The 14,454-nt window shown below is 47.1% G+C and overlaps 1 protein-coding gene across 2 annotated transcripts in view; it reads right to left on the bottom strand.

Annotated features, from left to right (window-relative positions):
* Window positions 1–10,282, bottom strand: part of RNLS (renalase, FAD dependent amine oxidase) — a 76,007-nt gene extending 65,725 nt beyond the window's left edge. For both annotated transcript variants that reach the window (XM_055721337.1, XM_055721338.1), the window contains exons 1-4: window positions 10,151–10,282; window positions 9,974–10,079; window positions 8,774–8,916; window positions 7,437–7,595 (exon numbers count right to left, since the gene is read on the bottom strand). In XM_055721337.1, coding sequence (XP_055577312.1) covers window positions 7,437–7,595; window positions 8,774–8,916; window positions 9,974–10,079; window positions 10,151–10,262 — 520 coding nt within the window. In that variant the 5' untranslated portion in view covers window positions 10,263–10,282. The remainder of the gene's footprint in view (window positions 1–7,436; window positions 7,596–8,773; window positions 8,917–9,973; window positions 10,080–10,150) is intronic.
* Between the last annotated feature and the right edge of the window lie 4,172 nt (window positions 10,283–14,454).

Genomic DNA, 14,454 nt, shown 5'->3' with positions numbered 1-14,454 from the left:
TTTATACTAGACATTTTAGATATGTTAGGTAATGAGACCAAACTCAAAGCCTGGATAAGCCCTGCTAAGATTGCTTGGAACTGGAACTACGAAATCCAGAGTTTATCATCGTACTACCCAAAAATAAACACATTCACTCAGCAGGAACTTGGGACTCATGAAAAATTATCAGAGTTGTGCTTTCCTAATTCACATTATAAAGCCTCCCTGTGTAAATACAGTCCTATTTTACTTGTATCTTTGCATCAGCTTCTATTATTTAAAACATGTGGGACATTCACACAGATGGAAAAAAAAATAGGTCAGGCTTGAAACAAAAGCCAAGCCATTCCGTTTTATTAGCAGATTAAACATGCGGAATTGTAATTTTAGATTCCAAGTAAAGCAACTTAATGAAAACATTCTGAACAGACAGATAAAAACTACTGCAAATTCTTGCAATCTTAATTGCCATGCTGCCAAATGTCTTAATAAAAACAGAACCGATAAAAATCAATCTGATATGAAAACGCACAGAAAAGGATTATACTTCTTAGTGATCACATTGGATCTGGTATATAAATCTAGGATTTTTCTAGTATCGGGAGGTAATGTAACAGTCCAGCATGTCTGAAATACTATCAGATGATGAACATTTGCAAAATCTAGTCCCTTCATTAGCAAGGATCCTGCTTTTAAGCAAATGTATTCCTTTTCTGACACCAAATTTATACTACAAACTCAGGCACATCTATTCGTTTTCCTCTTACCTTCTGCATAACCACAATTTTTACTACCCAAATATGTATAGCCCAAAGACAAATAAGTGCACTAAATTTAATTTAGTTATTCAAGCTGAAAGTCCTAAACATCATTTGATTGCTGCCACCTATTGTTGTTTCAAACACATTGCAAGTAGCTTTTCCCCTTCTGCCTCAACACAGTACTAGCACTCAGATGTTTCAAAAACAGTAAGTTACTAATTCTTCACATACTGCATGTTATGTAAAGAAAGGAAAAGATGTGAAAAATGAAGGCATTGCAAAAAGACTTTTATCTTTTGATTGTGTTTGGTAATTCTACTGTGACTTAAGTAAACACAGAACACATGCAGTTTCTGAATGGAAACCGACCACATCAAATTAGTGAAGAGTAACTTCGTGTCCTGCTTCAGCTGGGGTGGAGTTAACTTTCTTCTTAGTAGCTAGTACAGTGCTGTGTTTTAGCTCTGATGTGAGAACAGTCAGTGTTGATAACGCACTGATGTTTTTAGTTGTTGCTGGGTAATGTTTATACTAAGTCGAAGACTTTTTGGTTTCTTGGGCCTTGCCAGCCAGAGGGCTGGAGGGGCACAAGAGACTGGGAAGGGACACAGCCAGGACAGCTGACCTGAACCAGCCAAAGGGATATTCCATACCATGGGACATCGTGCTTGGGGTATAAACTTGAGGGGTTAGCTGAACAGGAGGAGCATTGCTGGGAGACTGGCTGGGCATCGGTCAGCAGGTGGTGAACAGCTGTACTCTGCACCACTTGGTTTCCTTCCTCCCTTTTCCTTTGGATTTTATTCTTTTCCCCACCTTTCCATTATAACTGTTGTTGTTGTTATTATTATTAGTTATTGTTATTGTTGTTCTTGCCTTTTTATTCTGTTTAAATTATTAAATTGTTCTTATCTCAACCCTGGAGTTTTACGTTCCTTTCCAATTCTCCTCCCCACCTCTCCAGGTGGCAAGGAGCAAGCAAGTGGCTGCATGGTTGCTGGTCAGGGTTAAACCAGGACACTTCATCAGACACCAGTATCAAAGAGCCCTAAGAATGCCTGTTTCACAGACTACCAATTGAACAACTTTACTGGTTTAAGAGATTTCAATGTCTGTAACTTCGAACAGCATTATTGCTACTTCTGTCTCTGCTACTGCTAAATATGCAACTGGTAAGTCTAGGGATGATAGCTGTAGACGGAATGAAGAAAGGCTGAAAATGAAGATGAATAAAGATGAATAATTCTAAAAAGACTGGCCACAGACAAGCTGCTTCTCAGTTAAGAATTGATAAATACTGGCAACAGTCAAAGAATACAAACAAAAGAATGCAAGTAAATAGAACAAAATACTTTATATATATCTACACACACATATATTTATGTGTGTGTAGATATATATTAAAATAAAAAAAAAACTTTTCCATTAATCTAAGTTTGGCTTTACACTCATAAGAGAAGTAATTCTGGAACAGTCATTTCTCATGCAGTCCATTTGAAATGGTAATTCTAGGTTGCCAAAGGCCACTTAATTCTATCTCCTCTTAAATGTACACAGTTTCACAATGACATAATAATTCAGGCTCATCTAAAAGGCTAAACAACAGGAAAAAGACACAAACTAATATATCAGCCTAACAAAAGCTTTAGTCTGCAGAGCTTTAGGTATTAAAATCAGAACATTGAACATAAGATTTGGGAGGGTCATTATTTCAAAATCTTAATTCTCTGAATATCATGCAAATACATTTAACTTATTTTCAAAAAACTTGGGAGGCAAAAGAAGACCTCCCTCAAGCAGGCTAGAATTTCCCTTGTCCGCAGTCTTCACTCTTGAAGCCAGAACACAAACCCAAGAAGATTACTAAGTAATCTCACCGAAGGTAAAATTTCGGTCTGTTTCAATTCGGTAAGACTCATCCCATTCGCTTTCTGCAAAACAATATTAAAGGCGTCTAAATAAAGATGTCCTGAAGACATCACAATAAAGATACAAGTTAACATTTGCAAATCAAAGAGCAGACCGGCCGCTGGACCCAAAGGTGCCCACATTAAGGTAACTCGACTGCCAGGTGCTGCCTATTCACGTAGCCTAGTGTAGGCACACACGCACACACCAGTTCTACAATGAAGAGGAACTCACAACACACTTTTGTTGAAGCACCTAATTACAAACAGAGGAGCCTGAATTTCAGGAGATGTCTCTGAAAACATGGGCATCAGCGTCCAGACTGTTTTGTCACTTAAGAAACATACTGCATGTTTACAGCCATCATCTACGAGACCACTGCTTAAAAATACAATATTCAGACAGTTAAATATTCTCAAGCAAGGGGAAAGCATCCATGTGACAGGGTCAGTCTCAAGGCTCAAACAAGAATGGTGAACTCCTGCAAGGGGTGAGTTACCACTTCTGGCTAGTCATTTGAACTCTCCAGCTCAGGTTCTTTTACACACAAATATCAAAGGCTAATTCCAATGCTTACTAGTGGATCAAAGCATCACCTATTCCACACAGCCATCTCTCTGCACCTTCATTTATTTTACAGCCTTTATCTCCACATTAATGCCAACAATCCCTCATCAAAATCCATTTAAAACTTCATTTGGCTTTGAGCTGATAGATCCAATTATACCTAAGTGGTTAAAATGGAACCTGGCACAAGTCTACAGTTAGCAGTTCAATCTCCAGTATGCAGCAAAACTGACATGAAAAGGCATCTCAGAGAGAAACCTCAAATAGGAAAAGCAGAGGAAAATTATTGAGGATATGGAAGATCTTTAAACTTGCTAATTAAGAAGCTGTCAAAGTAGGGATGATAACCTGAAACAAAGGAGGGCGTGCAGTGAACACACAAGTAAATGTGCCAGTTACACTCAAAAACAGGGCTGTTGGGGAAATGGCCAAAGCTCACTCCACTGACACTGCTCAGCACAAATCACAACAGCAGCTAAGATTAATATTACCACAAGGCACCAAGCCACATCTTCCATTTAGCTTCAGTGTCTGTCTTCTAAATAATAAAGGCTTTCAAGATCAGCAATTAAGGTAGCTGTACTCCTAAATCCTGCCCCCACCTCACTTTAAGCCCCTTGCCTGTAGGCTCAGAGTAGCTGCACGTGACCTTTGAGCTGGCCACACAGGCTGCTGTTGCTGGAAGGAGAAATGTCTCCCTTCCTCCAGCTCTGCATATCCCTCACTTAAGCTGCAGCACAAGCACAGCAGCAAAATGATTCCTTCCACCCTGAGTGACAGCAAGCGGCAAGTTCGCAATAAGCAGCAGGAACCTCCCCTTCCAGGAGCAGCTGGAATTGGTAGATTGTATACCAGGAATGCACAAATCTGTTTTCATTAGAATCACCAAATATTGTCCCTGGATTTGGAAGACCGGAGCACACAGATGATTGAACTGCTTTACAGCTAAGGAAGCAGCCTCAACACATGCACAGGCTAACTACTAGCAACCAGGCAGCTCAACAAGTCAGCTCAGCTTGCACAGCCGAGTGAAAACTATCATATCCATTTGCACCATCAGAGTCAGTTTTGGGTTAAAACACGGAGCAGTTCTGACTCCCACCATGGTACCCACTCACTAGTGCTGACAGAGGAGGTAAAGGTAGGATGTTGTCAGAGCGGAGAGGACAACTATTCCTTTCAGCAGCTGTCCACAGTTAACTACCTTACGCTTAACAAGAAATTGCATCTTAAATCCCAAGAGAGATGTGATACAGGAAATTCCTGTTCTCTGTCAGAAAACCTCAGCTCTTTGACATGTCATCAATACGAGGTTGAGATTTAGAAATAGTGATGTACCTAAGTCTCTGTTAAGTCAAAAAAGGATCTGAAATCTATACCCTGTTCAGGTTCTGAAACATCTTCCTTACATTATCCTCCCCTATTTTCCCCTCACTTCTAAAGAAACAGTAGTAAAGAAGCCAGTAGCTCCAATGCTAAGGGACTCCTAAGGGACTTGTGGGTATGTGGGGTCAGCGCTGTTGTCTGAGATGAAGAATTAACAATTGGTTGGAAATCTGGAAGCAAGCCTCACACAGGGTACAGGAGAGAAAGGAACAGAAATGTGGAGAAGGGGAGAAGACAAAACTTGCTAGGTTCCCTCAGATAAAAGTTAATCCTGTAATAAAAGTTACACAGAAGATTTAAGGAAAGGATGTTGTGGAAAGCATCTGACAATTGCAGCATTTCAAGACCAAGTAATATTAAATGCTTACCTTAACAAAATTTCTGAAGGGGACCTTCCCACTTTTTGGATGTGAAAGAATTTAATTACCTCAAGAAAAACAATTCATAAAGGCATCAACCCTCATTGAGAAAGGCCTTGAGATGTACTAGAGAAACCCCGGGAAGACTCTGAGGAAACAGTACTACACACTACCTCTACTTTTCTTCTGTTCCCAGGACATTTACTGTTGACGATCATTAGAAAGGACAGGATGGGCCAGACCCACCCTAGTAGTCATTTACCCGAGTAATAACAGCACTGAACAATCAAACAGCCACCTCGCTACACCTGTCCCTAAGTGCCTGTACAGTTTGGGCTGTTGAGGTTTCCTATCCGCTGTGAGCTGAGCTAACTGAACGGAAGGAGCTTGACAGTCAGCCATGACTGCACACATCTTTGAGCAATATCCCATGTTACACCGTCATAACAAACCTAACAAAAATAGAGATGATGTCTCTCCTTGCAGACAGGGGAATGGCCCAACACATCGTAGCTGTCATACATCACTCTCCTCTTACTTTCTAATGCTTGCAAAGCTGCGCTTCAGTTAGTGGCTAGTCAATGTTTTTAATGTTTATTGTATCTCTATATAGCAGAACAGTACACATGACTATTAAAAAGAAAAGATACAATTATGTAAAGGGTATCTATTAATTTACCCTGCTCATACAATTCAGAGTATGAAGTGAAAGGGCACACACGCTAACCAAGAAAATTCAGTGGGATTACCATTACTTTCCATGGTAAAAGGACAGGGAAATGAGAGACCTTGTAAAAAACCAAATAGCAGAGAAGTGCTGTTCTTACACAATATTTACCTATTTAGGCATAAAGCTTACAATAAGAGGCTGTAATGAAAATATTTCTCTTCTTTACTGTGATCAGACATCAACTTACCCTTCGCTACCATAAGATGCTGTGCTGCTGCCATCTATCCTTTTCTCCCACTGCCCCTGTCCTCTTCATACAGGTCCTGGTTACTATGAAGCAACTTCAGAAAGACCCTGGCAGCTCACTCTAACCACTTCCATCTATTGCTCCAGTATCTTTTAACAGACAGCTTCCAAATCACACTCAAGTATTCAAGCACATTAAAATCCAACACACAGCGGAGCACAAGGGACCAAGCTTTAACATCAGCTCTCCATCTTTCAAGCTCTGATGGCTTTTCTACAAACCAGAGAGCAGAAAACCCTCAAATTTTAGAGTGTCTACTTCAGGAGCTGGCAGGAGACAGGCAACAAGCCCTGTCTGACCAGAATTGACTCGAGCCACGTGGATGTCCCTGTGCTGCTGCCAGCATGCCGAGTTCAAAGAGAGGTTATTAGCCAGACCCAGCACGTCTTTGGCACAACACTGCAGCTGAGGTGATAAATCCACAGCCCAGTGCACTTCTAATGGTTCCAGGGTCAGCATAGGCCTGGCTGGGCTTCCTGGCTTATGCTCAGCATCAGCCCTGCAGAGCTACATCAGGATCTCTGCCCTGTAAATCCTCACAGTGCCTGTTCTGAAAGGAACAATCAGATCTCATGGCAAATACACCAAATCTGCTCACAGGCTGCAGCACCTCAGCTAACCAGTCCACCCAGAAACAACACTGCTGGGAGCACACTGTAGACGGACACTGACTGTGCGCAGAGCTAGCATGGGTGAGCAGGATTCATCAGCCTGACTTCAGAGAAAAGCTGGCTCTGGAAGCCTCACATCTGAGACAATGCACCTAAGCTAGTAAACTTGTCTAGACCTGAATTTACACTTCTCAGCACCCAGCTCTTCTTAAGCCTCCACGGCACTGTCAACACATTCACTCTAATCAATCACCAAAGGATAATTCAGATTTACTCATATTTGGGGAATACAACACCCAGGGGGCAGCCAGAAACAGCAAACAAGCTGGAGGGTCTGAGAGGCTTTCATCTTATAAACTAGCGACCAAAGAGTTCTGAGCTGGGCTTTCTCCTGCCCTGCATTTCATTTGATTTTAGGCTCAAACACCCTAGGGATTTTCCCCACAGCACAGCTGTTATTCAGGTCTTACTCTCTGGGTCATTCCTACTGCAGACATACCAAAGGCAACACTGAAAATGAGCATAACATGTCAACAAAGAGCTAGCCATAAGGAAACAACCACATGCAGACCAGCTGAGGTGCCTGTCTGATTCAATAACTATTTTCAAGATACAGAAAGAAAAGTCTTAGTTTTAGAAGTCAGCAAAAAATTAAAGATCAGATTAAAAACTGACTCATCTATTTAGATATTTTTGCTACCAAGGTATTACCACTCATGCACCACACATACAATCTCAAAATTATCCATCTCCTATCATTTTCAGATTCACCCTATTCTAGTGGAAGTTAACAGACAGCTCGGACTATTGAGTGTTTCTTTGCTATACAAGACACTCAATTGCCATTTTAGGCTAGACACCTGTGATTCTGAGGTATGAACTTACTGTTTACAATGTCTCCTTGCAGCTGAAGAATTTGTGGAACAGGTATTGTGAGAATAACTATATCAAATTGTTCTGGCGGTCCCATTTTCCTGGAGACTTCCCATTTCCCATCTCGGAGAGAGATGCAAGTTACAAGCTGTTCATAGAAGACGTCTGCACCTGTTTGGAAAAAGAAGTTAAATACATGTAACAGCAAACTTCACAAAGAAAATGCAGAGTAGTTTCCCTTAGTAACTAGATGACTTGCAAACAACAAAGCACACAGACAGTCTTAGGGCAAAGTTTCACAAATTACGCTGAATCAATTTAAAGCCAACATACGACATTAAAAGAGGGGATCCCCATTAGCTGAAAAGATCCCTTCACTTCCCTGTACTAGAGACCCTGATATTCATCTGACTCCTCTCTAACATGATTCAGCTCAGTAAACAGATGGAAAACTACCAGCTGCTCTCTTTGACAGGTTAGTTTACTAGTGGCTTTAGTGAGGTGAACCAATTCAGAGTGAAATCTGACAAGCACAGGAGGCGGCACAGGGTGAGCACACCCCCAGGAGCCAAAAAAGAGAGCACTTCCCTGATTAGCATCTCTCATATATCAGAAGACAGGAATGCAGTTAATTATTTGCAAGATTAGGGTCTAAAAAACCAGCTAATTAAAAAGAAGGCCCAAAAAATTCACATGAAAGGATCAAAGCTTGACTGCTCATAAAGCTAACATTTTTCAAAATAGAGTTAACTTAGTCACTAAACCATGCAAGTGGTTCTGCCACATTATACCTAATGCAGTAGTTACACAGTTAGAACTAGCAGATGATCTTCTCTTTCAGTCTTTTCTAAAGGACTTTCAAGACAGCAGGCACACAAACTGCATAAGCACTCATTTCTACAAAATACAGGATGTAGCTCACCGCTATGTTCCCAGTTGCTCAGTACACACATGAAAAACCATCCAAACACTAACTTCATTCAAGCTGCAAGTCAAACCTCAACCACGGTCTCACTCCCACTAACATATCTCTGTCCTAACTGTGTTAGGTCCAACTTCCATATGCTAAAGCCAATGGTGTAAATGTAAGCTTGGCCCCCGATTCTACAGACATTGTATTTGCATAGAGACTTTTATATGCCAGCAGTGCAGCTGAAGTCAGCTAAGCACCTGCAGGAATTGGAAATTTATAGAGCTCGCAGACATGTTTATCCATCTAAGCTACTTCCAAGACATAAATAAACAAACAAGGAACTTGAACATTCTCATTGGAAATTTAAATTTGACAGTTCAAGAATGCCATCAAAAGCACAATCATTAAACCATTTCATTTCATACAAAGAATTTACCTGACTGTTTTAAATAATACTTGACAACTGAGGAGATACCCTGTGGTGCCATGTAATTGCACGAGCCTTCTTTCACCACCATTCCTTCAACCGGTGCAGTCAGCGGTTTCAAGATGCCGTGAGATAGAAGTTCATCATAGAAGCTTAAAGGGAGCAAACAACACAGAGATGAAAATACACTGCATGGAAACCAACAGCAGTGGTAGCTATTTTTCACAATTACAAGACCAGCCTAACTTTCAAATTTAGAGAAGTTTTTAATGACCTCACGCAACCTGTGTTTCAAGCCAGGCTATGCACAAACAGGAGCCACAGCTACAAAATTACTAACTACCTTGCTATTTTACTAGGGGCTGGCCTTTGACACGAGACCAAGGCTACCTACTGTGCCTGTAATAGAAACCATTAGCAGTTTAGCCTGAAGGTTTCAGGACTAAACTGTGGCAGGGCCATATACAACAATTACTTAAAGCTCTGAGTATCAGTAGAAACTGCACCATCACCACAGAGCACAGGAATATTCTAGCGGCTGGATGCAGGTGCCTGAAGCACACCTTTTCCCTGATTTCCACACAAATTTTGCATCTTTACATCACCATCCCCCTGCCCAGCCTACAGTGAACCGCCCCGTGTACCCAGCAAGCCCAAGCTGGCCCCACCAACACAATCCTCCCCATCCTCAAAGCCAGGCACCACTGCCAGAGACTCCATGTCCCCACAGCGACACGACACCTCACACTTCTTCTTTCATACCTAGATTTCCTGACACCTGCACAGTGTTTAAGTGACTCTGAGGTATGTTAGCTCTTGAAAGCAAAGATCTCTGTGGACTGAAGCAGCGGGGCCACACCTGCCTGCATTTCCTACTGCGGGCAGATTTGCCCCGCGGGTGAAAACCGTCAAGCCACGACACCAGTGGGCTGGCCTGGGCAGGGCAGGGCTGGGCTGGGCAGGCCGCCTGACCACCAAACCTGCCCGACCCCACACCCCACCACCTGCTTCGCCCCCGCCAAACCCCACCCCGCTTTCCACCTGACGCAGCTGAGAAGGGCGGGAAGAGCGAAGGCAGGGGGCGGCGGGAGGCGGCGGGAGGCGGCGGGAGGGCTGGGGCAGGGCCCGCCCGCAGCACGACGACCCTCGTCCAGGCGGCGGGGCGCGGGCTCCCTCAGGCGGGGCGGGGTGGGGCGGGGCGGGGCTCACCTGCGGCGCGGCCCCGCGCGCTCCGTCTCGAGGGTGATGTACTGCGCGCCCAGGTCAGCGGTGCATGCGGCGTCCCGCGCGCTGCGGCTCGTGCTCATACGGCCCCCTGCGCGACAGCCAGTCAGAAACCGCCACGCCACGCCACGCGCCACACCCCCCTCCGCGTGCCGGGCCCACCTGCGCCGCGCGCCTTGTCCCAGACGGCGATGCGGCCCAGCGCCGCCCCCCGCAGCAGCGCCGCGCAGGCGCCGCCCGTCAGCCCCGCGCCCACCACCAGCACCCGCGCCATGGCCTGCCACGCCACGCCACGCCACGCCCATGGGCGGCGCCGACACCGGGGGAGGCGTGCGGCCACGCCCACACGCGTACGCGCGCGCGCCGTGGCACGTTCATGCGTGCGCGCCCACTCCTCTGCGCGCGCACCGCAGCGCTCACAGATTCCGCACGTACACCCGCGCGCGCCGCGCGCCCGGAGAGCTAGGCACCCGCCTGCGCGCGCACCCAGACACAAACAGCCCCCAGCGTGCGTACATGTGCACACGCGCACCTCTGCACGCGCACCCGCCTCCACGCGCGCCCGTGCATACACACACCCCTGCACACGCGCACACCCTGCACAGCGACCTGTGCGCGCGCGCGCACGCACGCACACCCCTGCACACACACCCCGACACACGCACACACGTGCAGTCACCCCCGCAGCACACCTGTGCTCACACACGCACCCCTGCACACACCCCGCGCCCACTCACCCACAGGCGCCTCCTGGGGCAGGGGGCGCCCCCTCCCTCCCCCCCCCCCCTCCCCCCGCGGTCCCCGCGTCCCTGCTGCGGGGCCGCACAGCCGTGCTGCGCCGGGGAGCCGCTGCGGCGCCCTGGGCTGCCCTGGCGCTGCCCCCCGCGCTGCAGGGGCTGCGGGCGGCCGGGACGGGAGCGGGCGGGGGGCAGCAGTGGGTGTGGGAAGGGCAGTGCTGGGACCCCGGCGCGGAGAGAAGGACCAGCACTGAACATCGGCCAGGGTGACAGCAGCCTCCTGGGATGAGGCCAAGGATGTGCCCGGTGCCATCTGTGAACAGGCCTAAGGAACACCTCCAGGCTGACAACGCACTGCATGGGGGGCTGGCGGCTGCTGAGCTCCTCTGCTCCGGGACGGTCGGATGCCAGGAGCTAAAGCCAGCAGAGGCAGAGGCCTGTGGAAGGCCATGCTCCGCCTTGCCGAGAGAAAGGGCTCAAGCAAGGAGCTGCAAGGAGTAAACGGAGCTGTTCACATGACAAATCAGACCCTGTCAGCTGGGAAAACCCAACCGACAATCCACCAGGACAGCCAGTTACGGGCAGTGAAATGTGTGTTTCAGAAACCCATGTCTTGCCGAAAGACCTCTGCCCCCGGTGAGTCTTCAATGGCTTTGCAGCTACATGGCACATGCTGAGCTTTGAGTATCACGGCACGTGGGGTAACGATGCTTGACCACCTGCATAAAGTGCTGTGGTGACGTGACTGGCCTGGTAGACCAGGCAGGAGCAGTGGGTATTGTCTACCTGGGCATTGCCAAGGCCGTTGACACGGCCTCCCGTGAGATCCCCATAGAGAAGCTGTTGATGTAGGGGCTGGATGAGCAGGCGGTGAGCTGGGCTGAAAACTGCCTGAATGTCTGGGCCCAGAGGATGGTGGTCAGCAGTCCAAAGCCTACCTGGAGGCCACTGACCAGCAGTGTGCCCCAGGGGTCAACACTGTGTCCAGTCCTGTTTAACATCTTTGTTAATGCTCTGGATGGTGGGGCAGAGTGTACCCCCAGCAAGTCTGCAGATGACACCAAAGTGGGAGGAGTGACTGATATACCAGAGGGTCATGCTGCCATCCAGAGGGACCTCAACAGGCTGGACAAATGGACAGGAACATCATGAAGTTCAACAAGGGGAAGTACAAAGTCCTGCACCTGGGGAGGAACAGCCCCTTGTACCAGTACATGCTGAGGGCCACCCAACTGAAAAGCAGGACCTGGGTGTCCTGGTAGACACCAAGCTGAACATGAGCCAGCAGCATGTCCTGTAAAGAAGGTGAATTGCATCCTGGGCTGCACTAGGAGTATCGGCAGCAGGTTGAAGGAGGTGACCCTTCTCCCCCTACTCAGCACTGGTGAGGCCAGACCTGCAGTGCTGGGTCCAGTTCTGAGCTTCCCTGTACAAGAGAAAGTCCAACAGGGAAGACTCCAGCAAAGGTCCACTAAGATGATTAGGGCGCTGGAGAGTCTCTCCTATGAGGAAGGCTGAGAGAGGTGGGACTGTTCAGCTGGGAGAAGCTCACAGGGGACATTTCATAAATACCTGAAGGGATGGTGCAAGGAGGACAGAGCCAGACTCTTCTCACTGGTGCTCAGTGACAGAAGCAGAGGCAATGGGCAAAAATGGAACACCGGAGGTTCCCTCTGAACATCAGGAAACACTTGTTTACTGTGAGAGTAACCAAGCACCGGCACAGGTTGCCCAGGATGGAGTCTCCTGTTTGGAGATATTCAGAAGCCATCTGGACATGGTCTTTGGCAACCAGCTTTAGGTGGCCCTGCGTGAGCAGGGGGAGTTAAACAAGATGACATGCAGAGGTCCCTTCCAACCTCAGCCAGTCTGTGATTCTGTGATAAGCCATCTTTGCCATCAGACTGACTTTGTCCCAACACCAGTTATCCAGGAATGCTCTGGAACTGGGTCTGATCCACCCTTCTGGGAAGCTTCTACCATAATCAAAACCTGCCCACGTGGAGGTGCTACCCCAGCAGGAATTGCTCGAGGGTGTGACAGTTTCCAGAAAGTGTCGATGGGCTGTTTCCAACACCTGGAGTTTTTGTGTAACCGTGTATGACACTAGCTTGTATTTTGCAAGAAGCTATGGCTTGATGTTAGGAAAGTGGGATCCTGAGATGCTGAGACTGGAGCAGATAGTACTGAGGGGTGTTGGCATGTGTGCACCGCCTCTGCCTTGGGAAAGATGAAATTTTCTGCAAGATGGTTACAGAAGACATCCGTCAGGAGGTGACAACCAGCCGTTTCTAAGGACATCTTCATTGGCCTGATAATGCTTTTACTTGGAGCCCACAGGCATGAGCTGAGGGATTTTCACCCTGCCTGTTGTCGTCACTGCAGAGCTGCCCCTCTCACTTTTAACACACTGCCAGCAGTTTGTCCAATAGCCACAATTCAGGAAAACAACTTCCCATCCTGCCAGCCTTGAGCGTGGGCGACTGGGGGAAGTATTTGGATTACTATCCTTACCTAGCTGCGTAGGTGAGAGAAGAAATTCCAGAGAACTTCTGATAGGATCACTGTGGTATGGGGGACACCAAACCTGACACTTTGGCACAGCTGTTTAGCAATTGTGGGGTTAGACTGATGTAAAGTGCCTTATGTGGAGCTTATTGCACCTAAGGGACAAGGGCTTACCTGCTGGGGGTGTTGATGATACTCATCTTCAATGGGAGCTCTAAGTTGGCCTCAAGGCAGATGTTTAATAGACACTTCTTGGAGAGAGGTTGGAGCCCCTGTCTCCCCTTCCCATGTGAGTTGTGCAGCAGTCATGGAGGAGAACAGGTGGTCAGTCTGGGCCTGCCTCATTTTTTTAAAAGGTTGACCGTATAACTGACCATCCAACATGTAAGAGTAAGATTTTAGGTTTGGTGGGAGGTTTTGTCTTGGCACTGTTGCCCTGGGAAGAAGCATCAGGAAGTTATGTTGCCTTCCTCAGCACCTCCTATGGAGAGTACCAGTTGGAACCTTGCTCTGCACCCTGCCTGCTGTGGATCCCTTCCAACACCCCTCTCTCCATGCACCATGCTGGTGGCTCAGGCAGCTGTTCAGAGCTGGCCATTCTCTTGGGCACCTGGTGCCTAGGACACAGATGTGTCACAGCTGAAGTCCCCTGTGGTGCTGGGGCTTGGGGCATCTCTGGCTTTGCATTGAGCTTTGCTCGGGAGCATGGGAGGTCCTACACAGAATTCAGTTGCAGCTGGTGTCTTCTAAAAGACTTGTTGGACTGCACGGATTTACATGTGCCAGCGGGCTCAGCAGTGGTTTGTCACTGCAATTTTCATGTTTATTCATGAAAAGGAGACTTCTCAAACCTCGTAAATGTTTGGCCTATGACCAAATGGTCTGTATGTTAAATGTGCTTGGGAATGGTTTATTGTACTGCACGGTTATCTGGGTTCTCACTGCCAGCTTAATTTGCAAGAGAGTTCAGTAGAGTTTCTTAAATGTGCATTTTCTTGCTAAACTGTGGCCTGGTAAAAGCAGGTAGGAAGGTAGTCATAGAAGAGTATTAAGACAGTCAAAGAATTGAGGCCAAAAGAGAAAGATTAAGAAGACAGAATCATTGACAGTAATTTTATAGAAAATATGATTATTAAGTTTGAGCACAATAGGTAGTTGTGGTTTAACCCTGGCCAGCAACTGAGCACCACGCAGACACTCACTCAGTACCCCCGCCTTGGG

The sequence above is a fragment of the Falco cherrug genome, chromosome 9 (genome assembly GCF_023634085.1).
Source record: "Falco cherrug isolate bFalChe1 chromosome 9, bFalChe1.pri, whole genome shotgun sequence".
NCBI classification, from domain to species: domain Eukaryota; kingdom Metazoa; phylum Chordata; class Aves; order Falconiformes; family Falconidae; genus Falco; species Falco cherrug.
This window is presented reverse-complemented; position numbering and strand designations above follow the sequence as displayed.